The sequence below is a fragment of the Penicillium vulpinum genome (genome assembly GCF_028829585.1).
Source record: "Penicillium vulpinum strain IBT 29486 chromosome Unknown utg000003l_segment0_segment0, whole genome shotgun sequence".
Classification (NCBI taxonomy): Eukaryota; Fungi; Ascomycota; class Eurotiomycetes; order Eurotiales; family Aspergillaceae; genus Penicillium; species Penicillium vulpinum.
In genome coordinates this window covers 6392812-6419013 of record NW_026643243.1, presented here as the reverse complement: position 1 = coordinate 6419013, position 26202 = coordinate 6392812, and the positions used below count along the sequence as shown (strand labels likewise).

General features: G+C 44.9%; 12 protein-coding genes across 12 annotated transcripts; 7 read left to right on the top strand and 5 right to left on the bottom strand.

Annotated features, from left to right (window-relative positions):
• Nucleotides 1–127: 127 nt before the first annotated feature.
• On the top strand, nucleotides 128–827 carry N7479_007460 (DUF4149 domain-containing protein; the record flags this gene model as incomplete). Its single annotated transcript, XM_057255154.1, has 4 exons — nucleotides 128–156; nucleotides 205–238; nucleotides 310–598; nucleotides 661–827. 4 exons carry the CDS (start codon nucleotides 128–130, stop codon nucleotides 825–827), a joined length of 519 nt encoding a protein of 172 aa, XP_057109016.1.
• A 728-nt stretch (nucleotides 828–1555) lies between these two features.
• Nucleotides 1556–1819, bottom strand: N7479_007459 (uncharacterized protein; the record flags this gene model as incomplete). The annotated part of the gene is made up of 2 exons (XM_057255153.1): nucleotides 1556–1662; nucleotides 1708–1819. The coding sequence occupies 2 exons, from the start codon at nucleotides 1817–1819 to the stop codon at nucleotides 1556–1558; spliced, it is 219 nt and encodes a 72-aa protein (XP_057109015.1).
• Nucleotides 1820–3382: 1563 nt separating this feature from the next.
• N7479_007458 (class I SAM-dependent methyltransferase) lies at nucleotides 3383–4914 on the top strand (the record flags this gene model as incomplete). Its single annotated transcript, XM_057255152.1, has 10 exons — nucleotides 3383–3427; nucleotides 3498–3532; nucleotides 3582–3635; nucleotides 3694–3784; nucleotides 3837–3872; nucleotides 3926–4044; nucleotides 4097–4122; nucleotides 4173–4203; nucleotides 4258–4612; nucleotides 4666–4914. 10 exons carry the CDS (start codon nucleotides 3383–3385, stop codon nucleotides 4912–4914), a joined length of 1041 nt encoding a protein of 346 aa, XP_057109014.1.
• Nucleotides 4915–5781: 867 nt separating this feature from the next.
• N7479_007457 (uncharacterized protein) lies at nucleotides 5782–6012 on the bottom strand (the record flags this gene model as incomplete). Its single annotated transcript, XM_057255151.1, has 1 exon — nucleotides 5782–6012. The coding sequence occupies one exon, from the start codon at nucleotides 6010–6012 to the stop codon at nucleotides 5782–5784; it is 231 nt and encodes a 76-aa protein (XP_057109013.1).
• A 634-nt stretch (nucleotides 6013–6646) lies between these two features.
• N7479_007456 (uncharacterized protein) lies at nucleotides 6647–8165 on the bottom strand (the record flags this gene model as incomplete). The annotated part of the gene is made up of 6 exons (XM_057255150.1): nucleotides 6647–7090; nucleotides 7146–7349; nucleotides 7411–7652; nucleotides 7707–7779; nucleotides 7837–7955; nucleotides 8015–8165. 6 exons carry the CDS (start codon nucleotides 8163–8165, stop codon nucleotides 6647–6649), a joined length of 1233 nt encoding a protein of 410 aa, XP_057109012.1.
• A 1182-nt stretch (nucleotides 8166–9347) lies between these two features.
• N7479_007455 (uncharacterized protein) lies at nucleotides 9348–11668 on the top strand (the record flags this gene model as incomplete). Its single annotated transcript, XM_057255149.1, has 11 exons — nucleotides 9348–9490; nucleotides 9554–9641; nucleotides 9699–9988; nucleotides 10046–10176; nucleotides 10237–10298; nucleotides 10353–10483; nucleotides 10532–10649; nucleotides 10703–10820; nucleotides 10896–11160; nucleotides 11220–11274; nucleotides 11336–11668. 11 exons carry the CDS (start codon nucleotides 9348–9350, stop codon nucleotides 11666–11668), a joined length of 1734 nt encoding a protein of 577 aa, XP_057109011.1.
• Nucleotides 11669–12325: 657 nt separating this feature from the next.
• On the top strand, nucleotides 12326–13653 carry N7479_007454 (FAD-dependent oxidoreductase; the record flags this gene model as incomplete). Its single annotated transcript, XM_057255148.1, has 5 exons — nucleotides 12326–12354; nucleotides 12409–12528; nucleotides 12585–12783; nucleotides 12846–13249; nucleotides 13347–13653. 5 exons carry the CDS (start codon nucleotides 12326–12328, stop codon nucleotides 13651–13653), a joined length of 1059 nt encoding a protein of 352 aa, XP_057109010.1.
• A 229-nt stretch (nucleotides 13654–13882) lies between these two features.
• Nucleotides 13883–14935, bottom strand: N7479_007453 (uncharacterized protein; the record flags this gene model as incomplete). Its single annotated transcript, XM_057255147.1, has 1 exon — nucleotides 13883–14935. One exon carries the CDS (start codon nucleotides 14933–14935, stop codon nucleotides 13883–13885), a length of 1053 nt encoding a protein of 350 aa, XP_057109009.1.
• An 878-nt stretch (nucleotides 14936–15813) lies between these two features.
• N7479_007452 (sialidase family protein) lies at nucleotides 15814–17073 on the top strand (the record flags this gene model as incomplete). Its single annotated transcript, XM_057255146.1, has 3 exons — nucleotides 15814–16349; nucleotides 16403–16568; nucleotides 16642–17073. The coding sequence occupies 3 exons, from the start codon at nucleotides 15814–15816 to the stop codon at nucleotides 17071–17073; spliced, it is 1134 nt and encodes a 377-aa protein (XP_057109008.1).
• Nucleotides 17074–18059: 986 nt separating this feature from the next.
• On the top strand, nucleotides 18060–23277 carry N7479_007451 (uncharacterized protein; the record flags this gene model as incomplete). Its single annotated transcript, XM_057255145.1, has 15 exons — nucleotides 18060–18365; nucleotides 18430–18958; nucleotides 19170–19240; nucleotides 19300–19579; nucleotides 19655–19873; nucleotides 19937–20658; nucleotides 20715–20877; nucleotides 20931–21263; nucleotides 21324–21447; nucleotides 21504–21575; nucleotides 21628–21678; nucleotides 21747–22427; nucleotides 22481–22564; nucleotides 22624–22998; nucleotides 23049–23277. The coding sequence occupies 15 exons, from the start codon at nucleotides 18060–18062 to the stop codon at nucleotides 23275–23277; spliced, it is 4239 nt and encodes a 1412-aa protein (XP_057109007.1).
• A 459-nt stretch (nucleotides 23278–23736) lies between these two features.
• N7479_007450 (uncharacterized protein) lies at nucleotides 23737–24725 on the bottom strand (the record flags this gene model as incomplete). Its single annotated transcript, XM_057255144.1, has 5 exons — nucleotides 23737–23880; nucleotides 23931–24040; nucleotides 24091–24217; nucleotides 24288–24460; nucleotides 24509–24725. 5 exons carry the CDS (start codon nucleotides 24723–24725, stop codon nucleotides 23737–23739), a joined length of 771 nt encoding a protein of 256 aa, XP_057109006.1.
• Nucleotides 24726–25714: 989 nt separating this feature from the next.
• N7479_007449 (uncharacterized protein) lies at nucleotides 25715–26017 on the top strand (the record flags this gene model as incomplete). The annotated part of the gene is made up of 1 exon (XM_057255143.1): nucleotides 25715–26017. One exon carries the CDS (start codon nucleotides 25715–25717, stop codon nucleotides 26015–26017), a length of 303 nt encoding a protein of 100 aa, XP_057109005.1.
• Between the last annotated feature and the right edge of the window lie 185 nt (nucleotides 26018–26202).

Genomic DNA, 26202 nt, shown 5'->3' with positions numbered 1-26202 from the left:
AGTGGAAATAAAGTTTTGATTAAGAATCTGACCGTCGCGATAAGTACCACTTCTTCCCCTCGATGCAACCTCACATCAACTTTATCAGCACTTCAACTTTCCCAAAGTCACGACATATCCCAAAATCATGGATCCTCGCCCCTACCACGTTCTAAGGTTTGTTTATTAACTTAATTATGGCCCATATGCTAATAAATGAGGTAGCTATGGCACCCTTTTGGGGACACAGTTCTTCCAGGTGAGATTGATATCTGAACCAGGCGCATATCGAATCGTCCTCTCCAAAAGCATTGTCTAACAAATTCAAAGACTTTTGTCGGAGGTTTTGTTGCTTTCCGCGCTCTTCCGCGGCCCCAGTTTGCTAGTCTGCAGACCGCCATCTTCCCCATCTACTTCTCACTGCAGTCTGCGCTGCCGGTAGTGGTTGCTTTGACTGCTTCCCACGGCGGACAGGTATTGGGTCTGTCTGGTCTCACTGCGCCTGAGAACCAACTTAATACCCTCTTGCCTCTGGCAACTGTGGCAGTGACCGGGCTGATGAACATGTTCGTGTTGCGTCCCATCACCATCAATGTGATGCGCGAGCGTAAGCATCAAGGTGCGTTAGCCGCTGGCACGATGTTTCAGGTAAAAAAGAATTGAATATTCTAACATTTGTAGAAACCCGTGATGGAAAGAGGAGCTACGACCCGGCGCCTCACTCCAAGGAGATGCTGGCCCTGAACAAGAAGTTCGGCCGCGTACATGGCATCTCAAGCTTGGTCAACTTGGTCAGCCTCGTTGCTACGATCTGGTATGGCGTTGTGCTAAGCAAAACACTTGAGTAATTTGACAACGGAAATCAATAGCACTACTCAAGAGGTTCGATGTATATAGCCCTTGTGCACATTTCATTCATTTCCCCCCTCCGTCTATCGTATAAATGAAAACACATGATTTATTTGACCATTAAATGATCACCGCGATCTATCGCATGATGTGGACACGTCCAAATGGATGTCACCGGCTGAAGAGCTAGTAATTACATTGCCTGGCATCATATCGTGTCAACGAAGCCGAATTCAACAATACAGCCGTCATATCACATAGCCGATTTAAATCGCCCCTGTTCAGCTGAGAACACCTGTTGCGGCACATGGATAACGAATCGCTACCCTACCTTCTATCTCTGCAGCATCTAGTCATTATGCATTCTTTCTCCCTTCTTTCTTGCCTTGGATACTATATCACCTAATTCCGCAAGACTGAAGAGAAAATATTAGAATTTTCAGTCTCGGATAGGTGACGAAGCTGAAAGAACCGTGAGACTTAAAAGAATCGACCCGATGCGGCCAAGTGAAAGATGAAATGAAATTAAAGCACCAAGTGGTCACTTCCACCTACGACAAACCGACGTCGCGAACTTGCAGCGGGAAATATCCGACGAAATACGTAAATAGGACGGGTCATTCCCCAGGCGAGTAGAATATTTCGAACAGGTACATCTCCCGTAGAGTGCCATCCATGTAACATGATTTAGATAGGTAGCCTATTATAGGTCAAAAAGTCGGAATCTCTATCGAATCATTGGATTCTGAGCCCTCGAGCCCTGGGCTAGAGGAGTGCTAAACGAACCGAGAAGTAGGGCAAAGCCTTTCACACGGAAGGAAGAGACACCCTCCCCTGCCATTGAAAATTTTTCAAACATACAAAATAGGGATTACATACCCATGAGAGTGGAGTAGATAGGTAAACTAGTGAATGATGTATCAATTAGCGGGTCACCACGCGAATGGACACCAATGGCAGCGAAATCCCCAGAGAGTAAGAATACCGACATTTTAATGCCTTTTTGGCCATGATAATCAAACCAAGCAACTGAAGCAGCATGAGAGCAAGAAATGATTAAAGACCAATAGAACGGTTTAAGCATGTTTACGTCATCACTAGCTTTTAGCGCTGGAGAATATCCCTGCACACGAAGGACAATGCGGGGGAAATTTGAGGTCAATTTCAACCCAGGACCTCAGGAACCTTGGAAAATATTACCCAATTAGGTAATCTACACAGGTTACCCAGGTGGACGCCATTGATGGGATTCACTGAAGTCTGAAAGCATCTTCAGCGTACAAAGTACAAAATAGCATGCGATCATGACAAAAACGGCTTTGACTTTTATTTGATACTTGGTAGGTTTTGGCGGGCTGGCGGGCTGGCGGGCCGAGGTTTGAACATTTGCTTCCAAGTTTTGTTATTCTTTCAAATGTTGTATTATTGACCGTTTGGTATGGTAAGTATACTTTATAGCCCTGGAGTAATTATAGATGGAATGAAATATATTAATATTGAAGATCAACAGTCTTCCTTGGGGAAGGTACAGCCTCAAAGTCGCCACCCTAACACGTGACAATGCCAACTAAATTGAGTTCTAGAACAACTACGGAGTAGTATATGCCTAATGCTGTACAACCGGGAATATACATACATATGTAGGCATGTACCAGTCTGCATAAATGGGAAATTTCTCAATCCCCGAACAAGATGATTGAGACTCGTGCCGAAGCGACTATCATTACTCCGTACGGTGAGTGGGATGAGTTTGTTCTTCACTTCTTTCTACTGGCAACCAAGTTCTCGGAACCGATGGTGTCAAAACTGTGTGATTAGCAGCGAATTGAACAATTTTCTCACATGGATACGAGAATTTGGGCAAAAGTACGGAGGTCCTTACAAGCAATTACGTTGTCCCGCCCCGCTCTAGCCCTGGAGTCACTGCACGGACCTAGTTTAGGTAGTTGAGTTTGCACACTTGACTCTTTCAACACAAGGTATTAACATGCTATTATATTTAAGTTATCGTCAGATTGCATAGTGCATAAGTACGTACTTTGTAAGTTGATATCATTCAAATCCAATGGGGTTGTGGCTGGCACAAACTACATCCAGGGACCTTGACCCGTTGCAATGCACCCCTGATTGGCCAAGAAATAACCCCTTTTTGGTACTGCGGGTCATCGCACAGAAGTGGGCTAATCAGCTTGGAGCGATCAATGCGCTAGGTGTTGTCTAACCACTCAAATTATCCAACTAACGCCCATTAAAAACCGTTGTGCGGGATATGTACCCCAAAAATTAAGAAAAACGTACATCTTGTGGTAGCTTTCTTTACGCAAGGAGCCACTTATCCCGCTGACGGTACGAATGTTCGTTGAATTCAACGTCGTAGCGCTTGACCCGATAACCTGGGACGCTAACAGCTGCCTTGAAGACAGAGGGGTCATAAGACGGCAGTCGGTGTGCTTTGCAGTTTTTACTTTTCGCTTTTTTCTGATCCCTATCGCCAATTGTTTCCAACGCGCTTCGCTACGTTTGTATGCTGTCTTGTAGATCGAAAATATCGAAGATGTGTCAAGATTCGCACCATGCATCGACTCCGGTCGAGCCCGACGTTAGTATTTCATGAAATCTCTTTTTTTTTTATGCATCATTTCCCTTGCCTATTCAACTAACATCGTTAGTCCGACGCCGAAGGTGCCTCGTTATACTGTGACTCGTAAGAGCAGTGATCTGTAACGATGTGTATATCCTGCTGACCATGATAGACTTGACAATGCCAGTTACACCACAAGTGTGACATCGAGCGTGCTAGACTATCAGTATGTTAATGTGGCGGAACCATTTGCTCGGTAGTTGCTAATAATCGCAGATATGAAGTGTGCTACCTCGCTACTGGATCACGAACTGTGCTGATCAGATACAGAACGGTCGCAGATATCACTCATACCATGAAGGAGAATACGTTCTGGTACGTGACCATGTAAACGTTGAGCCTCTATCTCAGACTGACGTTCAAACAGCCAAATGACGAACGGGAGCAAGATCGCCTTGATCTGGTTGGTTTTCACTTTTATTGATTCCGAAAACACAAGATATTAATGGGCAGCAGAGCCACCACATTTATCTAATGATCCTCAAAGGAGAATTGTGCCAAGCACCAGTCCAAAGTCCAAAGCGAGTACTAGATCTCGGGACAGGAACAGGTTTATGGGCAATCGAATATGCAGAGTAGGTTCTCTTCTAGGATTTCTGTCAAATCTACTACTAACAAGCAATATAGTACACACCCAAACTCACAGATAATTGGTATGGGCATATATCTATAAGCCGGTTAAACCATTTGCTAATTGAAACAGGAATTGACCTAAGCGCTATTCAGCCATCATGGTTCGTGTCACTGCTATTATACTGTCCCCTTTTATAATATTAATGTATGACTAGGGTGCCTCCAAACTGCCGCTTTGAGATTGATGACTTTGAACAACCATGGTCATACAGCAAGCCATTTGACTATATCCATGGGCGCGAATTGGAAGGTTCCATCCGTGACCATGATATGCTCTTCAAACAGGCACTTGACAATCTGAATCCCAATGGATGGTTTGAGATGGCAAGCTTCGACGTCAATACTTATTCGGATGACGGAACTCACCTCCGCGCAACGAACTTTATGTTATCCATTAAGCATATGCACGAATCATCACGCATGTTTGGAAAGGAAATGACATCCTCCGAAACCTGGAAAGAACGGATGGAGAAGGCCGGGTTTGTGAATGTCAAAGAAGATATCTATAAGGCATGTTCCGCCATTCCTTGATGAAATGAACCCCCATGCTTATTGTTGAATAGCTGCCCCAAAGTCCATGGCCCAAAGACCCCAAGCTCAAAGAGCTTGGTCGGTACCATCAACTCAACATGCTTGAAGCTATGCCTATTTATACATATGCGTTGTTTTCAAGAGTGCTTGGGTGGACACGCGCCGAAATCGAGGGATTGTTGGCAGGAATTCGAACGGAGCTGCGAGATACATCGCATCACCTATACACGAAATTGCGGGTGGTTTACGGCCAGAAACCCGAAGGACCTATGGATGCCTAACCGATGTGAATAGAAAATTTATGTCCCCGAGTCATGTTCCATGGATCCTTCTAAATTTAGAGTTTAGCATGTGTCACAAACCTCGGGACTCCCCGGGGCCATCATTTCTCCACTATCAGTGCCTTGGTGCCTCGATACTTAGGCGAACACTATGCACTCAAACCAACCTTCAACGCAGTCAAAGATTATATATAGAAAAGTCTGCAACTTATGCCCCCTACAGCCTCCGTATACGTTTAAAAACAAATTGGGATATTCTTACATATCACGGCCCAAATATCATCTTGGGCCCAATATATCTACGCCGTGAAGGACGGACGCCATTCTCAACGCCATTCTCTTACCTGCTCCCTCTTCGGAATCAAAATTCAGATAGGTAAATGTATCAATAGGAGAGAGAAGAGAGAAGCGCAACTAATATGCATTAGGATATTATAGATTATAAGAGAGGTAAGAGAGAAAGAGGCTATCTATAGGTCTTGGAAACAGCCAAATCCTCAACATTCCAGGAAGACCATCAGTAAAATGCGACCCTCAAAAAAGGGCAACGAACGCCATGTTGCAAAATAGTCTCCGCTTGTGTTCCACAAAGCAAACGCCATCATTTTGAAATTGTTCGTTGATATCGTGAAGGTAGGGTGCTTTGGAAAGCAGTTGGGGGGTTCAGGTTGATAGTAGGAAGGTCGCATATCTTGCATGTCGCGATCGCTGAATTATTAGGAATAGCGTTCCCTGGGTCGAAGAAAATTCCCACTCTTTTGCCGTCTTGACAAAAAAAATAGTGAGTCCTGTATATTTCTGCCAAAAAAAACATTAGACAAGTTCGACCATGATGTGGTATACTACAAAACACTCACAATTGTCAAGCTATCTTTGCCCATAATGACGGCCGGGTGGGAAAGTGTACTCGTCATCCATGTCCTCTTTGGCCGCCATGAGAGGTCCCCAATCTTTTTTTATCTCCTTCCATTGTTTTTTCAAGCGCTGGAGAGGTGAGGCATGTGACTTCTCCTGAGTGGCGTTGAGATCCTCGACAGAGGAAGACTGTGACATGCTTGTTTTAGGGGTAGATTCGTGTGAATCTATATGTTCAGACATGATGAGTTGAGAATATGCAAGAATTTGTAAAAATTCTTGATTTTTTTTTCGATATATATTTAAGCGGCGATCTAGACTTTATATCTAAATTGAGATAAGGATGAGATGGCAGGGGTTTGAAAATTGTGACCCGAGTCTCACCCGACCACCGAGATACCCCCGCCGAGGTATCTCCGCTTGTCTACAGTTTGTATTTTGTTTATTTGCCTGAGTTTTGAGAATTGCGTGAGATTGTGGCTAACTATATATAGAATGTAGGTATATGTGTGTAGTATTGGTTATTAGTGAGTTCTTATCTTCAGGCTAGATTACTACTACTAGATTACTACTACTACCTACACACAATGGATCTCGGAATTGGACTTGGAATATGATATTGGTCAAATGAGTGTTAGAATGTAAAGAATGGTATTCTAGTTTTGAAAGATGAACACCAAGCCTACGTTTTCACACAAAATTGGGTTCAACCTGTGCCTAGACTTGGTTGTCTCGGGCCCCAGCCACCGAGTCTGGGTTGGGTGCCGGATCGTGATTTTGGCCCCAAATTGGGTTTTGCGAAGGGCTCATTATTAACTAGTGTCGGCAATTGCGCTTCTTTGGAATTCTTCCGCAGTCTCTTTTATCTGTAGGCCTATCAGCGTTTCTCAAATAGCAGTCGACGGTAATTATAGAAGCATACCTCTCGATACTTCTCAACAGCTTTGTCAATCCTGTTCTCGATCCACGCCTTTCTCCACTTTAGTGCACTGGCTTGGACTCCCTTACCGATGCCATCCAAATCTTGGATAATGATATCGAAACTCAGCTGCTGGGAGTTGAACAACCCTTGTAGCTCTTTCATAGCGGCAAGGGCCTTGGTCATCATTGGAAGCAGGTCTTTCATCTGATAGAGAACAGTGTTGATGCACTCCATGAGCTTTACCGTAACAGCCTGCTCGGCACGGTCCTTTTCAATTTGCTTGACCAAGTCATCATACTGTGCCCTGGCTTTAATGGCACGGTCTGTGAGGATTCCCGAGGCGATCCAACCAAAGACTCCGAAGAAAGCTGAAACGATTGCCCCGTCCTTCGCTTTGTCCTGTTGAATTGGTGATTAGTTAGGATAATACTTGGTGAGAGAAGTAGTCAATTACCCATCTCGAATAAGCGTCGTCCCGTTTAATGACCGAATCGTTGATCAACTTGAGTAGTCGCGCTACTTCGGCATTCAGGAAACCAGAATATGGGATTTGGCCCTTTATTTCCTGTTTCGATTGAATGTTGATAACAGGCCCGTCGAAATATTCCTGCTTGAGCAATATGGCGTTCTTCTCGTCCGCAGCCGTTTTATTATGGAACTATTGCATTATCCTGTTAGTATTGGAGAATCGGAAGAAAGAAAGGCTCAAAATTGCCCACCGCGGTTAGCAACGCTACCATGTCCTCCGCATCCTGCTTCTTCTCTCGGGCTGTGTCTCGCAGTTGCTCAAGGGCCATTTTTGCACCTTCCCGCGCCTCATCAAAGGCTTCGTCTTTTGGTGCAGTCTTGTACTTGGGGTCTAGAAGCACTGCTAGCTGTGCTTTGAAATTTGTCTCTGGTTCGAGTTTCAACATATCCATGGCTTCAGTGGCGTACGCAATTGCACCATTGGCCGAGGTCACTGATTATCTTTAGTAAAAGATAGGGGCGAAGCAGAGCTTATGAAACCACCTACCAAGTTTTCCAAGCCCATTGCTATTGAAATCATTGCAGTTGACAGAAATCGAGATGATAGAATCTCGCGTGAACTATTTATCACAAATAATTAGCCGTGATACACGTTTATATCATAGATGCTCACATACCGCATATATACCGGAATCGATGTCACTCAGGCTCTTGAAGTAGGATTCGGGCATATCCTTCTCGAAAGTATCCCTGGTCTTGGGGAATCTCATGCCCGATTTAACGTACCGCTGCAAATCTAGTGAGAATTAGTTAAATAAGTCTCTTGAGAGGTTCTTCATCTGTGGAACAAGATACCATGGAACCCGTCGGTCTGCAGAATAAACCGATTGGTACTCTGGTCGGGCCGTTCCTTGACAACAGAGTTCGGTGAATCCACGAGAGCCATTTCGAACGCCTCCTTGCTCTTCACTTCATTGTGGTCGATGGGCTTCCACTCTTCGGACATGATGAACAATCAAGATAGCTAATGGAGTTGTAGAAGTTTCTGGTTATGCGATCGTTGAGCCTGATTTTGGATTTATATCAATTGAAGCGCGGAGAGAAGGCAGTTCATATACTTTTTCGGCATGACTAGTGGATATCTTCCCTCCCAAATACCCATGCACTATTGCTGTGCTTCGCATTGATCTTGACAAAGGTGTATACTGTACAACCGTAGACACGTCATCCATTGCATGAGTCCGCCGGAATAGAGGGGTCCATGGTGTTGGCCAGTGGAGTTTGGCTGGCGGAGGGCAGCTGAAAAGAGTTCGAAAGCACAAAGGCCAAATTAGTATACATTTTGTATGCGTTGTGATATATCTTGTAACGAGAGTACGTTTTCAGTATGGATCGTCGTTTTGGTAGGGGCAGCTAAGTAGGCAGAGAAGCATGGAAACGTCATCTATTACATGAGTTCGCTGGAATAGAGGGGTCCATGGTGTTGGTCATTGAGGTTTGGCTGGCTGAGGCAGTTGAAGTAATCCAAAAGCACAAAAACCAAATAATCATGCATTTTTTATGCATGCATTGTGATTTATGTTATTACGAGACTACATCTTCAGCTGAATATGGACGCCCATCGTACTCAGTATAGATCATCGTGTGGTAGGGGTAACTACATAGGTAGGCAAGGACTTGATTCGCACACGATTGGCTGTCCCCACACCCCTGAGTTCCACTTTTAGAGTGGCTTGATATATGATAGCTGAACCTTTTCAAATGTCGGGTATTCCGTACTTGCAGTTCATTTCACCTGCACGAGACATCTCAGAAAGTAAGTATGTTCGCTTGGTATGGTTAGTATGAGGGGAAGCATCGAGTGCTATGGAGACTCCAGATGAGCTTAGGCACATAGGTGGCTTGCTATAGGGTCAATTCGCTCTTCATCTTTCACCGTCTTCTAGCGTGTCCCTGCAAATGAATAGTCGATCGCAACTAGATACTAGTTCCACTCTGTGCATGAGGAATTTATTGTATTGACAGTGTTGTTTAGCTACTCAGCCTTTCTTCCTTCGGTTTCCGTGTAATTATCATGACCGCTTGAAGGACTTGATCAAGTCTATATATATCGTCCCTAGGAACCTGCTTTTTCGTTTATCAAACATCAATTTTGTTTTTTCTACTTTGCCTCGTGAAGCACTCAATTATGTCTGACGGCAAACTTCTCAAGTTCCAGATTGTGCTTGACAGCAAGGATGGAGCCCCGTTCCCCTCGTTCCCCAGTTCTGAGATCGGCAGTGGTGATCCTTCCAAGATCACTCTGGCCTTAATCCGTCAGAAGGCTTCTGTGTCAGTAATAACCTTTTGGCAGAGTATAGTAAGCCTGTGCTAATACCACCTGGGATTCTACAGATCAAAGAAGTTGAGATTTACGGCAGATGATAAAAATTACATCGCCGATACGACTACTCTTGAATATTACTTGTCTTTGACTGGAGAGGTTTGTTTCTTTCTGACTTTTCTATAATTATATCTTTATACTAAAGCATTTCGAAAGAGTTTGGATGGCGATGCTAGCAAAGGAAATGAAACCGACAAAAAGAAAGATGGGGCTGAAAAGCCGGCCAGCAGCACCAGAATCCCTGTGGCTCGAGTCAAGCTCATCACTAGCGCCACTATGAACAAGCCTAAGCCGCATGTTGAGCAATCCAAACTACAAGAAGAACTCAAGAATATGCTTGGCAAATTCGACGGGAAAGATGCGGCTGCGGTGGAGGATCTGAAGAAGTTGTCCGACACTGTTGCGAAGTTGACTGCCGATTCAATGAATTTTGCTACAGCTGCTGGGTGTGTTGTCCAGTGTGTAGTGTAGCTCCTGGGGTTCTGTTTACTGATAATCCCTAGAACGGAACAGTTTCCTGAGCCAATGGACTTGACAGAACAGCAATGGGAGCGCGTTCTGATGAACAATAGGGCTCTACACGGATACTATGCTGCCCCCGGGAAAGTAACTCTTCGCAAGGCACGGAAGCAGGGTATGTTTTAGGATATATGCGTTGATAAAAATAGGCTATTCACTGCTAACAAGATAAAAGCTTTTGAAATCGTGTCACTCTCCACTGATGAAGAGACCAATCAGGGTTCTGCTGACTGGCTTGTGAGTCCTCATCACACTTTCCATGTTGCTCATGGACTAATAATCTGCCATTAGGATCCTGTGCCCCCAGTCCCTCCATTCTTTGTTCACGACGATGCCAAAGTTTTTGTCACCGAGACGCTTGATGCTTTCCAGTCCAGTATGGCACGTCAAGGTTTTAGTTCCCTTGCCATCGAAGCCAATCTGTAAGTGACTCAAGTGCCCATCTTAAACCATTTCTAAACCATATCTAGCTCTGCCAAAGGCTTCGGAGTTAGTGGATCTGCCTCCGCAGCATATGAGGAAGAGAGCTCCAACGCAACCAAAAATACCAACCAAAAATCTGTACAGAAACTAGAGATCGCCTACAAGGTAAGTCAAATTCAACTAAATGAGATATTCAGCGGTTCTGATTATCTGTCTAGTTTCCACGAGCAGTAATTGAGTTGGATGACTTCTGTCTGCGTCTCACACCTCAATGCATTGCTGATGCGAAAGCGACATCCAATGCCAAGGACGTGGATGACTTCTATCGCGATTATGGTGAGACACACTTTTTATCTCTTACATGTGAACTTATAGAATTTGATATGCTGATCAACGTTTCAATGTTTCTAGGAAACGCCTTTGTGACCAACTTCGCTGTAGGTGGAGAACTTTACAGCTCTCGGATCCTCACACAGGCGGAACAATCCTCAGTTACGACAACTAAAGAGAAGATGAAAGCTGCAGCGGCACTCAGCGTCTCAAGTCCCTGGGCCAGCGGCGGGGCTAGCGTTGCCAAGACCAATTCAAAGGAGGAGACTGCCAGCGAGCAAGAGTTACACCAGGATTTGCAACTTGCTTGGGAAGCCCGTGGGGGCAATACCTTGCTCTGTACCAAGTATGCTCCCCTTGTATATGATTCCGTCTGTTCATTTTGTCTAACCGGGATTGATGTAGCCCCTCTCAGTGGGCAAGCACTGTGAAGGACTACCGCCTCTGGCGTCTTATGGATGTAAGTGTAGCTTGCTGCTTGGATGATGGCGAAGCATCTGGAAGTGCTGATTGAGTTATAGCAACAACAAATTGTCACTATGGGCAGCCTCATCAAACGCATAGACTCAGGTATCTCCGACCATCTCGAATCGCCAGCCACAGATGATGAAAGTGAGGAAAGAATTTTGAATATTTTGCGCAAAATCTTGGAGGCATCTCCTCCCACTAGCGACGCATCCAAGATCCAGAGATTTTATGGTAGCGACAAGTTTAAGGTGGAAGAGTACAACAAGCTCTTGGATTCGGATGAGACTCCATTGGTGAAGGGCGTGCCTTGGAGCAAACTCGATATTGAACAAAAGTGCAACGTGGGACTGCTGGCGCTTCGGAAGAAGATTATCTCGATCCATTAACGGCATGCTCTCGAGTCTATTGAGGCCTATAGGGTTAAGCTCTTCTCCACACAACTTGTCCTATTTGAAACGATGGATTGTGTTGAATCTAATGGCGGATACACAGTCAGACGCAGGGTATTTTCCAAAATACCAACGAACCACGGGGTAGAAAATCCCACATAAAAGTGCATATGTTTTTTTTGTGATTTATAGTTAGTCAGTTAGTTACACCAAATTGCCATACAATATTGAAACTGCATTTTTTCGTCAGATGAAGTTAATGACTATAGATTAATAGAAATTACATTATCTCACTTAATAATTGTAGAGTATGTTCTTCTCTGAGTTGGCTCCATAGCCATATGATGATTATCGGACCTTGAAATTAGTATGTTGCTGTCCGCCGCGATGAGGCTCCTACTGAGTACTATCTATTGACCAATGAAGAGCGGTACCGCTTAGCCCCGCCTATCCCCGTCAGCCATGCCGCCAATCGGATCCGCTGAATCAACCCGCGGGCAATGCACCGCGGACTTTGCCGCGGCTCAAATCAACATCAGACCACATAATCCAAAAAACTGCCCTTGACTGTAAAGTATTTAAAGCTTTCAAAGGTAGCGCGTAAGGAATAAATAACAAGGCTCATTTTCACTGTCAATCAAGTCACTCGAAAATATGAAAAGCGAATCTGTTGTGATCATCGGGTAGGTTAAAACACGCGACGACTGTTTCGGAATCTTGGTACTGATTTCTATAAGGGCCGGCATAATCGGCTTGAATGTAGCCCTCGTTCTCGCTGAAAAAGGCTATGGTCGGCACACAACCATCATTGCAGAGCATCTTCCAGGAGACACTTCGATAAATTACACTTCACCATGGTTCGTTGAAACTCCTGCTGTCAGTTCACATTCACAAAAGATTAACCGGAATTTAGGGCTGGTGCCAATTTCTCTGCTATCTCTGCAAGTGATCCTAACGCTTTGCGGTGGGACAAGCTTGGATATATGTATCTTCTCAATCTCGCAGCCAAGGATGGCAAGAATGCGTTTGTGAAGGAAACACCTTCAGTGGAGTATTGGGATGAGCTACCATCCCGTGAAAAGATTGACTCAATGGCTGCGTATCTCAAAGATGTGAGTTATGGTCGACTTCCTTGCTTATCCCAGATGTGCTTATCGATATTGCCATTGAACAGTTCAAGGAGATTGCCACACAGGACCTGCCAGCAGGTGTTGCATTTGGCATAGAGTTCACGACAGTAACACTCAATGCACCAATGCATCTTCGATATTTGTTTCAGAAGGTCACGAAAGAATATGGAGTGCGAGTTATTCGCAAGAAGTTGCCCCATGTCTCGTCCGGCTATCTCAGCAAGGATACCAAGGTGGTATTCAACTGCACTGGAAATGCAGCAAAAGAGTTACCGGGCGTCCAGGACTCAAAGTGTTTCCCCACTAGAGGTCAGATTCTACTTGCAAGAGCCTCTCATATTCAGCAAAATATCATGAGACATGGCAAGGACTATGAGACTTATGTGATTCCTCGACCATACTCGAATGGAAACGTGATCCTTGGTGGATTTATGCAAAAGAACGTTGGGTAAGTAGAGTCATTTCAGCCCCTTTTCAGAACAGCATAATTTCATTATCGCTTTCTCTTGGAGTTCCATATGACAGTAACTGAACTATATCAACAGTACACCGGATACCTTCGGAGAAGAGACAGAATCAATACTGTCTCGAACAAAAGCTTTGCTTCCTGTCCTAAACTCAGACGAGACTGAGATTCTTGGTGCTTTTGCTGGATTACGCCCATCTCGCGAGGGTGGGGCTCGTGTTGCCAGGGAAAATGTGCAAGTAGGTGTTACAGGACGCCGGGGGGTTGTTGTTCATAACTATGGCGCCGGTGGAACTGGCTACCAGGCTGGGTATGGAATGGCGGTTGAGGCAGTCAACACTGTGACTGAGGAGATCAACGCACTTGATATTCAGTCACGTCTTTAAATATTGTTCACGGTGTCCACTCTGTATATATCTTTATGGTTGGGGCTTTTTTAGATTTAATTGACAGGACAGAAAAATTGGACTGATAGAAGCCAAGAAATTTGTAACTTGGGAACTTAATTTAGCTTAAAGCAATAAGATACTGATTCATTATTCGTGTGGTATCATAAGTTACATAGCAATCATATCGTTCCTCATCCAATCTTCGGAAGCTATGCAGTGATGCAATTCACTGTAACTCTGCCGGGCTATTCACCCTGCTTGCTTCGTAGCTTGGGGGAGGACTTTCATCGGTATGGGAGTATACGTCATTGTCGTTATTATCACCATCATGTTGTGTCACAATAATTTTCGGTACAGGCCGCTCAGCTTTCACAGGGGATAAACATGGAAGCTCGAAGACAGATATGAAATTCGTCTCACATGGGAGTTCTGAGATTGCAGGAGCGACCTTTGAAAGCTCAGACGGAGAGAAAAATGCGTCATCCTTGCCTAAACTGGTTGGTAGTGAGCGAAGGTGGTCAAGAACCGTCTCGACTTTGCGACGAGACAGAAGCATGCGAGATTCCTTTTTCAGGGCAAGTTGATAGTCACGACGCTGCCAACTATTGCGGTCTCGGAGGTTGGTTGGTTTGAACTGCTTCACAAACGCAGCTAAGTCATTAGCGGCATTATTGGCATCGGTGATAGTCGAGTTGATCCACTCAAGCTCAATTTCGCCCAGGACTGTCTTTTTGCCATCCCGCAAGTGTATTGCCTGCTTCGCCATAGAATTGACGAGGACAGTTGCTTCGTACAGGGCCTTTATCTGCTCCTCCGGAGATAGTGAAGACCCAGTGACCGAGACAGATTTGATTGGCTTCACTGTTGTAGAGGGCGATGTGGTCTCGGGGGTTGGAGATGGGTTTGTTGGTTGCGAGTTGAGTGCCCGTGAGTAAAATCGTGATTGTGAGGGCTTTTGCTCTTGGGTTTGTTCATCACGCGCTGCTGTAACATGTTGTTTCGTGTCTTCAATACGGGCGACTCGGTATAACTGATCTGCCGATTGGTTCCATTTTGACACTGATCGATATAGCATCGATCTAGCTGACCGATGACACCGATCCTTCGAATCATTTAATGTGTCTGCTGATTTGTGCCATATTTCCATTGTCGATTGACGATAACGATATTTTGAATCATCCCACACGGCTGTTGAACGGCCAACGAGGTTCCTTGTCGATCGCTGCAATTTCTCTGTCAACTGGCTTTTTGGCCGATGTGCGAGGCCTGTGGGTGCCATCTTCAGACAAATACACTCCTATGGAAAAGGATATTTTTGTTTCGGATGTTTCAAAGTGTGAAATCTTAGAAGGCAGTTTGAATAATGAGAAGCATGGAAGAAAACTAAGGTATATAAGTTTCCAGTATCCAGTATTAACTCAGCCTTAAGCTGCATGGATTCCGGAAATTAAAGATAACTTTCTCCCAATCAATCACTTTCAAACATGTTGGTTGCCAGCAAATCAAGGCGATGCTGGAAGGCTGTGTGCTGATAGGCAACGTATTTAGCACTGGAGTGCAGATCCACGTTCATCATTGGTCGACGTTTTGGGCATCGCTAAATTTGGATGCGGCTGGTCGGGGCCAAACTGCCTGGGGGCTTGTGCTGCCCAATGGGCGTAGACTTGGAAGGTTTAAATTTCAAGGTATATTGTGGTCGATACGAGGTTGTCAGTTATTTTCTACACCTCCAACCCTTCATAGCCCCTTAAAAATCCCGAGTCCCATGCTCTGAGTTGGTTGTACTTCCAAGGGAAGAAATGTCTATATGTATATTTTCAAGAGAAAATAGGGGGCTTCTCCATGTCATGTATATATCACGTGACTCATATAGTATCACGTGGTATCACGTGGACCAGAGCGCCTGGGCAACGAATTGATGTCATCTTACATAATATTTCCCCGGATTTCTACGGGAGTACGGCCGGATGTAATTGATGGAAATTCTAGATGAAGCAACCCTAACTTAGTCCAGAATAAGGTCAATCCCGGCGGGATAACCCCGGAGTTTGATATCGCTGTAGAAATAACTCTAAATTTTTGAAGTAATCGAGGTATAAAAGCAGGGATCATGCTGCCAATGAAGATAAAATACCAGTTAGCTTCGACATACCAAACATGAGAATCTCACAGGTTCTTGCTTTTGCTGCAACTGCAGTTGCAGTGACAATCCCGCGCTCCAAATCTTCCCCTACTTCGCTCACAGATGTGACCATCTTCACACCACCCTCCAACTACAATATTCCGCGGACTCTTTACCCACGTAACGAGCAGCTTCCCAACGGCGACATTCTTGCAACATGGGAAAACTACTCTCCAGAGCCACCGGCAGTCTACTTCCCTATCTACCGCTCTCAGGACCACGGAAAGACCTGGAAGGAGATCTCCAAGGTCCATGACACTGCCAATGGATTTGGCCTGCGTTATCAGCCATTCCTTTACTATCTGCCCGAGCGCATCGGCTCCTTTAAGAAAGGCACTCTACTTCTAGCCGGCAGTAGCATTCCGACTGACCTGTCGACCACAAATATCGATCTTTATGCGTCGCAGAACGACGGCAAGACTTGGAAGTTTGTTAGCCACATTGCTGCCGGAGGAGAAGCGCTGCCAAACAATGGTCTGACTCCAGTATGGGAGCCATTCCTCCTTGCTCAGTATGTTTTTTTTTCTACCATGTCTTGAAATTACTCACTAACTTTTTTCACAGCAAGGGCAAGCTGATTTGTTATTACTCGGATCAGCGGGACAATGCAACCTACGGACAGACAATGGTTCACCAGACCTCAACTGATCTGAAGCACTGGGGACGTGTTGTAGAGGATGTTACCTACCCGACATATACCGACCGCCCAGGCATGCCAGTTGTGACCAAGGTAAGCTACACCGAGGACACCGATTTCATTGCGATTGATCTGTGCCATGCCAAGAGAATGCTGACATTTCTAGCTCCCCAATGGTCAATACTTCTACGTTTATGAATATGGCTCTTTCTTCGGTACTGAAAGCTACTCCTTCCCTATCTACTACCGCATGTCGTCCGACCCGGAAAAGATCGCATCCGCCCCCGGCCGGCCCCTGCTTGTCTCTAGTGGTACTAAGCCTATGTCTTCGCCGTACGCTGTGTGGACACCTTATGGTGGAAAAAACGGCACCATCATCGTCAGCTCCGGTACACAGAGTACTCTGTTTATTAACAAAGCTCTTGGAGAAGGAGAGTGGACAGAGATCGCTTCGCCCGAAGAAAGCGGCTACACACGGGCTCTGCGGGTGCTGTCGGAGAACGGAGGTCGATACTTGCTTGTGCATTCTGCTGGAGTGCTAAATGGCTCAAATAATCGGGTCAGCGTAAGTGTGATGGATTTGAAAAAGGTATTGTAAACTCGAAGACATTTTGTGGCGGCGGACCACTCATATTAGACGTGTCGTTTAATTGCGGTTTCTAATCGGCTGATCGTTGTGATTGATGCCATTACTGAGTGTGCGCGTGCGCTTGGTATTTCGAGAACCCCTAGATTTTGTTGACAGAATCGAGGAGATACATATGTACATAAATAGGTATGGTCTCCAACCAAGGAGCCAGAGCCCCCAAGTTAAAAATCGGAATCGAACGAGCTTTGTGCAGTATTGATAACATCACAATATGAATCCTAGTTTGTAATAGTATGTCGGCTAGCAATCAGTATAAAACCCATCCTTTTTTCCCTCCCTATGTTGTACTTTACTTCGATGATCTGGAGAGAATCGGACTGCAAGACTGTATCAACATGGGGAGAGACTTGGAGGAGGCTGTCGACTCCGGGGAAATATCCTGTTTGGTGCAGAATAGAGAGCACAAGCTCGGCAGGCAGTTATTGCCAAGGGTCCACATATGATCAAAAAAATTTGGAAGAACCTGCGCTTTAAAAGGTTCCAAGGTTGAGTTTGATTCTTCTGAGTATACCGGCATAAGAGTTGCAATTCTGCGAACTCCAGAGGTATATAGAGTACTTAATAATCCCAGCTACGACTTATACTAGATAGGAAAATATGTCGCTCCAATCATGTTGGGCGTCCCCAGTAGCGTCTGTTCTTTCTCCGTCATCTTGGAATTTCTTTTCTAAAATACGGAATAGTGACCAATCAAGTCAAATCAAGTCCAACTATGGAGTATACTTTACCCTAGCATGACCTCGGACACCCAAAACAAGACAATGAACCGAGTCCAAGCCTTGACCAAAAGGCCAATCCCATGCCATTCTCCGTGGATTAAACCGCTTAAATGTCAAAATAATCAAGATGCCTCGCCTTCGATGCAACCTAGGGAAGGTAAAGTGTACCCAAGTAGGTATGAGTCAAAAGGGTCCAGCCCCGTATTTTAGGCACCAATGATCTCCCGCCTTTTCGCGCCTTTCCGTGGATACACTTATTTACCTCCCGAGGTCTCCACACTCAGCCTCATCTTCACACCTTCTCAAAAGACAGCCATGTTAGACCCCTGCTCTATGGATGCTTTTGGCCCAATTGTCCCTCCTTCTTGTCTTCATGGATTTGATTTCACCCTCTTGTTTGAAGAAAGTATTCTCACCCTCGGCCCGATCGGTATTGTTTGTTTGGCAACATCCATTCGCATTTGGAAGCTTTCGAGTGTCCCGGAAAAGGCCAACCGATCATGGTTGTATGCCGCGAAAGAGGTAAAGAGGGCTTCAAGTTTCAAGCCCCTGTATTCCCAGATTCCTTGTGCTAACTAGCACGCAGTTATCGTGGCTGCTTTACACGGGATGTCATATGGTCCTGCTAGTCCTATGGTATCAACCTGTCACATCCAAAACAAAAGCAACTCTGCTTACAACTTTTTTGACTGTGATCATTTCCCTTGTTCTGGCCTACTTATCTCATCTTGAGCATCTACGCTCAATACGCCCATCCACAGTGATCAATATCTTCCTCATATTTACCTTGCTCTTCGACCTTGTACGCCTTCGAACCTTGTATTTCCTGCTCGCTACTCAAACTGTGACCATATTGTTTGCTATATCATGGCTCATCAAAGCGATGATTCTTGGGTTGGAGGCGACAGAAAAGAGAACTTTGCTTAAAAAGAGATATGAAAATAGCCCGATCGAGTCGACCAGTGGGGTGCTGAATCGCGCTATATTTTGGTGGCTGAATGAACTACTTTGGCGCGGGTCAACAGATATTTTGACAGTTGACAGTCTTCCTGCCCTCGACAGCGACATCACAGCTGCTTCAGATCCTCGGTCTATACTTGAAAAATGGGAAAAAGGTGAGCTTTTTACATACATCTTTTTATCATATCATGAATTAATCCAAATTACTAGCCAACAAATATCATCAAAATTCACTCTTATGGACCTTCATATCTCACTATAAATGGGCCTTTCTGGAGGGCGTTTTACCCCGGCTTGCATATACAGGATTTTGCTTTACACAGCCATTTCTCGTTGAGCGTGTGCTCAATTTTATGACTGAACCAGAACACGTTCACCCCGCCAACTACGCCTGCGGACTCATCGGTGCTTACGCCATTGTGTACCTTGGCATCGCCGTATGTAGTATACATTCATAGCTTGAAGAAAACTTTACTAATTCTAGTACTATTCATAGATCTCATATGCTGCTTATGAGCATAAGACATACCGCGTTATTACCATGGTCCGAGGGAGTCTAGTCACCCTCATTTTTGACAAAACTCTGCGGATGAGCACTACGGCTATATCAGACACTGCTGCCATCACGTTGATGAGTACCGACATTGAACGAATCGGAAGCAGTCTCAGAGAGATGCACGAAGTATATTCCAATTTTACCGAGGTTGCATTGGCCCTGTGGCTGTTAGCACGACTACTAAATGTAGCGACAATCGCGTCTACCGCGGTTGTTGTCTGTACGTCTTACAATCTTTTTCTTCTTTTGAAACCCCCTTAGTTGACACAGCATGAATCAGTTTGTTTGGCTGCAGGTGTCCCACTGGCAGTTGCTTGTGGGAAAGCACAAGGTATATGGCTTGAGGCTGTCGAAGAGCGGGTGACTGTTACCTCAAAGGTTCTTGGGGTGATGAAAAACATCAAGATGACAGGCTTGACAGAAACTATTTCCAGCAGTCTTCGAGATTTGCGATCCGCCGAAATCGATGCTTCATTTCCATTTCGACTCTACGAAACATTAGGGATTACACTAGGTATGTTAGGCTCTATCTATGAGATTTTCGCTAATAATATAGGGTATGCTTCTTCGTGTTTAGCCCCTATGTTTGGGTTTGGTGTTTATGCTATGCTTGCCCGAGCAAATAACACAACTACACTGACGAACGGCCTGGCCTTTTCTGCGCTGACACTTTTTTCGCTGTTGGATCAGCCAATGGGCTCTATTGTGAATGGCTCTGAGGATCTGATGGCAGTGGTCAACTGCTTTCAAAGGATCCAAAAGCACCTTACGGAAAGGGAAAGAGTTGACTATCGACTAAAGCACCATACTCAGGAGTCCCAATCAGCGCAAATTTCTAGCAGGACTCCTCTAATTGAGGCAGATTCCTCGTCCTGGGAACAATATATCGAACGCTGCGCTGTTATTCGAAACGTCTCTGCAGCTTGGTCAATTGACACTGAGCCGGTGCTAAAAGATCTGAATATAGACATCCATGAGTCCAAGATTACGATGATTGTTGGGCCTGTTGGCAGTGGCAAGTCTACTTTTTTGAAGCTGCTCATGGGGGAGATCCCAGAATGTTCTGGCTCAATCTCTACCAGCTTCAATCATGCCGCATATTGTAGTCAGTCGCCGTGGATTACATTCGGAACAATCCAAGAAAATATTGTTGGTGCATCGCAATGGGATCAACCATGGTACGACCAGGTCAACAAGGCATGCACTTTACAAGCCGACTTCCAACAACTTCCTGCGGGGGATCAGACAAAAGTGGGGGTTCGTGGTTCTCGACTCAGTGGCGGGCAGCAAATACGCGTGGTGTGTAAGTCTAACCCTATACATGAGAAAAGCTTAAATAACGCAAATTTCTCTAGGCGCTTGCACGGGCTCTCTACTCGAAAGAGCCCGTTCTTCTTTTGGATGATGCCCTAACGGGTCTTGACCAAAAAACTGAGAGCATAATTCTAGAGAATTTGTTTGCTCAACATGGTTCTATCAAGCGTTCTCGGCAAACAGTAATTATGGCAACAAACTCAGGTCTGTATATGTCCCATGTCTTTGCGATCCATTCAGTAAGTTGATTATTTCAGCGCATCATCTTCTCTATGCCGATAGCGTCATTGCGTTGGATGAAGATGGTAGAATCATCCAACATGGATCGTACAGTGATCTTATGAGTTCCGATGGCTACATTAAAATGCTGTCGGATGGGGTTTACTCAGCCAACACTGTTCAATCCCCCGATGTTGTTTTAGACGACGAAACATTGCGGGAATTGAACTTGGATGACCAAAATACGGATTTGAGTGGACGAACTGGCGACTGGACTGTCTATCGCTTCTATTTTCAGAACATTGGCTGGCCTCTCCTATCGGTCTTCTTTGCATGCTGTGTTCTCTTTATTCTTGGTCTCAGTTTTCCTCGTCAGTTCCAATAAATTCACCTAAATACCTAGCTTCAAGTGTTACTAACAGTTCATACAGAAATATGGCTACAATGGTGGACTCATGCCAATGAACAGCATCCCAACGAAGATGTTTATTATTGGTTGGGTGTATATGCTGCACTTGGTTGCTTCTCACTTCTAATTACCTTCATCGGCACTTGGTGTGATTCCAAACTTTCTTTCAACCAGGTGTTCTTCCACGACTAACTCTTCATAGGATCCTCGCCATGATCATACAGCCCAGAACATCCCGTGGATTCCATGAGATTCTCTTGCGTACTACAATAGGGTAAGAATGAACAACAATTGTTAAGTGTTACTTGTTTTGACTTCTAGCTCAGAGCCACAACCTCTTTCCTGACCTCTACGGATATTGGGAACACCACAAACAGGTCAGCATGGTATTCTTTTATAAAAATCAGCTCATTTTATTGATCCGGTTCATTATCTACAGATTTAGCCAAGACCTCGAACTCATTGATGACGAGCTTCCTTCAGCCTTGGAGCTAACAATCAATGCTGTGCTAAGCTGTATTATAGAAGGTTTTTTAGTCTTTGTTGGATCTTCTTATATCACAGCAGCAGTAATCCCAGTCTGCGTCCTGGTTATATACTACGTGGCAAAATTCTACGTTCAGACCTCTCGTCAAATGCGTCTGCTGGACATTGAAGCTAAAGCACCATTATTCTCACAATTCTTAGAAGCTCTGAGCGGTCTTTCTAGCATTCGAACCTATGGTTGGACAGAAGATTACCACCGCCGTAATCAAATTGCCCTTGACGGTTCCCAACGCCCTTCCTATTTGCTTTATTGCATTCAGCGCTGGATTGGCCTTGTGCTAGACTTGATAGTGGCATGTATTGCTGTCATTGTCATCGCCGTCGCAATTTCGATGAAGGGTAGCCCTTCCATGAACTTATTAGGCATCTCGTTATTCAATATTGTCAACTTTAGTGGCACCCTTCAAACGCTCGTGACATACTGGATTGGACTGGAGACTTCCATTGGGGCCGTTTCTAGAATTCGCTCATATGCGGAACAAGCCACTACTGAGGATTTAGATTCCGAGACAGAGGCTGTTCCCGAGGGCTGGCCTCAGCAGGGTGGGATTGATATAGCTGACCTTTCAGCATCTTACGAGTATGTTTTGGATTTTTTAGGCTTCTTCGGCTACATGCTGACCAGTCTTTCAGTGCCTCTTCAGATCCTGTCCTTATGGGAATTGATCTCAGAATCCACCCCGGTGAAAAAGTTGCTCTCTGTGGCAGGACTGGCAGGTTTGTGTTGTCTCATATCAGAGATACATTGCGTCAACGCTGACTGATTTATATTTTAGTGGCAAATCTTCGCTTGTTTCGGCAATTCTGCGAATACTAGAACTGAATAGCGGCACAATTCTCATTGATGGCATAGATGTTTCAAAAGTCTCCAGAGCACACGTTCGGTCCAGAATCAACACTATTCCGCAACAGCCCTTTTTCCTCCATGGCACGGTACGGCTAAACGCCAATCCCGAAGGAAATGCAACTGATGAAACGATCATTGCCTCTCTCGAAGCAGTCAATCTATGGTCGTATATTCAACTCAAAGGAGGGCTGAATGTTGATATGTCTGATGATTTTCTATCTCACGGGCAGCAGCAGCTTTTCTGCCTCGCAAGAGCTCTTTGCAAATCCAGCAGTATTATTATCATGGACGAAGCCACTAGCAGGTATGTGGAAAAGTAACAGATATACGACCTTATACTAAGGGGTCCTGCAGTGTGGACTCGGAAACAGATACGCTCATGCAGACCGTCATTAGAACGCACTTCAAAAATCAGACTGTCATCGCTATCGCGCACAAACTGCATACGATTCTAGACTTTGACAAAATTGCTCTCATGGAAAATGGCAAAATTGTTGAGTTTGATACACCCAAGGCGCTTTTGTCAAAAGAAGGATCAGCGTTTAGAAATTTGCTGGAGGTTTTCCATGACAGTTCTACATAATAGACAGCGGTTGGCTCTTTGCATGTGGTTTTTTCAGTTTCTGGTTTGATGCTAGAGACAAGTTCTCCAAAAAAAAAAAAAGACCGAATTATAGATCAATATGTTGGCAGACCCCATACAACTCCGTGGATTGACTCTAAATCCAAACCCAGGTCATATTGCTGCAGATGGTAAAAGAAATTAGCTGTATTACTAAAGAAGGGTCGGAAAGGCGAGCTGATCTATTTTACTGTCTCTCATGAGGACTCTAGGCAATAGTCCTGGCCCGAGAATATGAAGATACATGATGCTCTGCTGGGGAGCACATTATGTGAGAGAACCTCGAGGGGTGGTGAAGATCTTTCATTATCGAACCTGCATAGCTACCGCTACTAACCTTGGCTAATCATAGGGTCTTTATGACTAAGTTCAAGCCTAGATTCCATTTGCATGACACGTTCCAGCCCTCGCATCTTCACACTAGCATGTGTATAGGGAGTTGTTATCCTCACTTTCGCTTTGGCTGTTCTGGGAGTTAAATCCGGCAGCGTGGGAGAAAATTCTCGACAAAATTGAGATAATTTCTTGCGCACTGTGCAGCCATTGGTAGGTTTTGTCCGTGTACTAGAAAATGTATTAGTGATATCATAGTAAGTTTCACGAAGCTCTTTTACCTCGCCATTTGGACGAATCAGGATAAAAATCCACTCGTAACTGTCGGTGACGATTCCATACACAGACGTGTCGCGAATATTCGACTGCTTTCTTGTTTCATGTATCATCGCTATTTGTATTAGCACTAATCCACGTATAATATAAATCAAAACCACTTACCCATATGGCCAAGACAATGTAGCATACTGCTTTCCAGCAAGGGCGTCCTTTTCGCCTCAATTATTGCCATATTGGTCATAGGTATGCCATTCCAAAGCGAGTAGTCAACTATTCCAGAAAGCTTCACCTGTTGCGTATCGCTTATATGGCTTTTCCAAACGAATTCGATCTCACGTTCTGATTGAAGGTGAACAGACTTGAGTGATGGGGAGGAGGCAATGAATGAGGCTGGTGCAGCCGAAGTACTGGCCTTTGCAACGCTTTATCTTAGCCAGAGTTGCCAGGATAATTGCATCAATGCGAGATCTTATTAGCGCCTCATTTCTAGGTGAGCCACCTGTTGCCGTATCGTAATCTGCGAGAATCGAGTCTATACAAGTTAGTATATACACATATTCATATCAAAAATCAAACTTACTCAAGTGAGGAGGGACAGTGACCGGTTCGCTCTTGCTCGGGGAAAGTTCGAACTCGGTGGGCAGGCAGTGAGTGAGATTAAAGTTATGCGGAATTTCGCTGGGGTCAAGGGCGGTAATGGCGGTTGTAGGCTTATTTGCTAATTTCTTGCGCCTGGCGCGTACTAATTTTATGAAAGATTTGTCCTTTGACTTTTGAGATTGAACGGCGTTCTCCATGGCTAGGGAAAAAAAAGTGAAGTTTAACTGTGAGTTGAAGGAAAAGAAAATAATTTGGTATAAAAGATGGAATGAGGTCGGATTAAATATAGCACTCTACCTATATGAACCTTGGAACCCCCAGGTCTCGACTCTTTGAAAGGCTTCCAAGGTTAGTACACTAGTAGTATCCATGTATCTATAATGTATATACTAACCTTAGAAGGCTTATGGGATGTCTTTTTGGGTCGTTTTAGATGTCTTTTTAAATATCTTTTCAAGTGTCATTTTATATGTCTCTTAAGATGTCTTTTTGGATGTATTTCCTCTTTCTCACTGTTATACTAGAAAGATAAAACGGACAACCCTTCAGTTGCACGTATAACCACATTTGTACTAATAGTAAGGTATGAACTCTCACAGTTCAGTCAACCTTGGAAAGGTTCCGATTCTACATTCAGCTTTTCTTCCTTCGAGGTTCTGTTCATTTACAACGATTAGAAAAGAGGGTACAATGATCAAGATGGTTGAGGGATACTTTTAACCTCTCGCTTTCTAAGTGGTGAAATAAGAGGCAACTCAGCACAAGAAACAACTGAAACATCCCAGACCAGCTCGGGGAGCTTCAACTAATTATCCCAACAAATAGTATGTATATATTCTCAGGACAGACTCAACCGCTACATATAACTATAACTAGCCGGTCTGGAATCGTACAAATAGCGAATCTCAACTGTAAGCACAATCTTCCCTCGACCATCGAACCTCCCATAATCATAGACCTCGCTCCCACCGTTAATCCCCAAAGTGGCAGCAACAAACGACACTAAACCTTCCCTCGTCAAGCCTCCCATTCCCCTCACGTAAAATAATGCCTTAGCCTATCTCTCCCTAGCCCATACTTTTCATACACCTCGACAAGATTAGACCTCGTGGAATCAATATCAAAACACTCTCCTCCTTCGCAAACCGCCAACGCCTCACCTCGCCAGCAACTCCCCACCAACGCAATGTTTAACAACAACAACAAACCGACCCTCCTCGCCACTACTCTCCTTCAAAAATACACCATTGCTCTCAACAGACTCAACCAGCCGCAGCAACATGCATCCCGACACGCGCAGCAAGCTGCACAAGAAACCCAGCAACCCCACGCTCAGCACCAGCAACCAAAACACGCTATTCCAACTGGCAAGCTTGCTGATAATCCTTGTCCTAATCATGATGTGGCCCCGACTGCGCACGCCTGCCTACAAGCGGAAGCAGAAGATTCGCATGGACAGAGAGCGCCTCGTACGCCGTCTGCGCGCTAAGCAGTAATTCCACTGTCTCTTCTTACCCGAGGCCCGCTGATTTGCATGCAGCTTCGTCTGTTAACACGAGGGTGTGTGAGGCCCACATGAGGCATGGTTTGCGGAAGTTAGGCCCAAGACTGCGGTACCGCGCTTGAGGCGAGTTATTGAACATTGGGGTATGGTTGCTACTGTGCCCGAGAAGC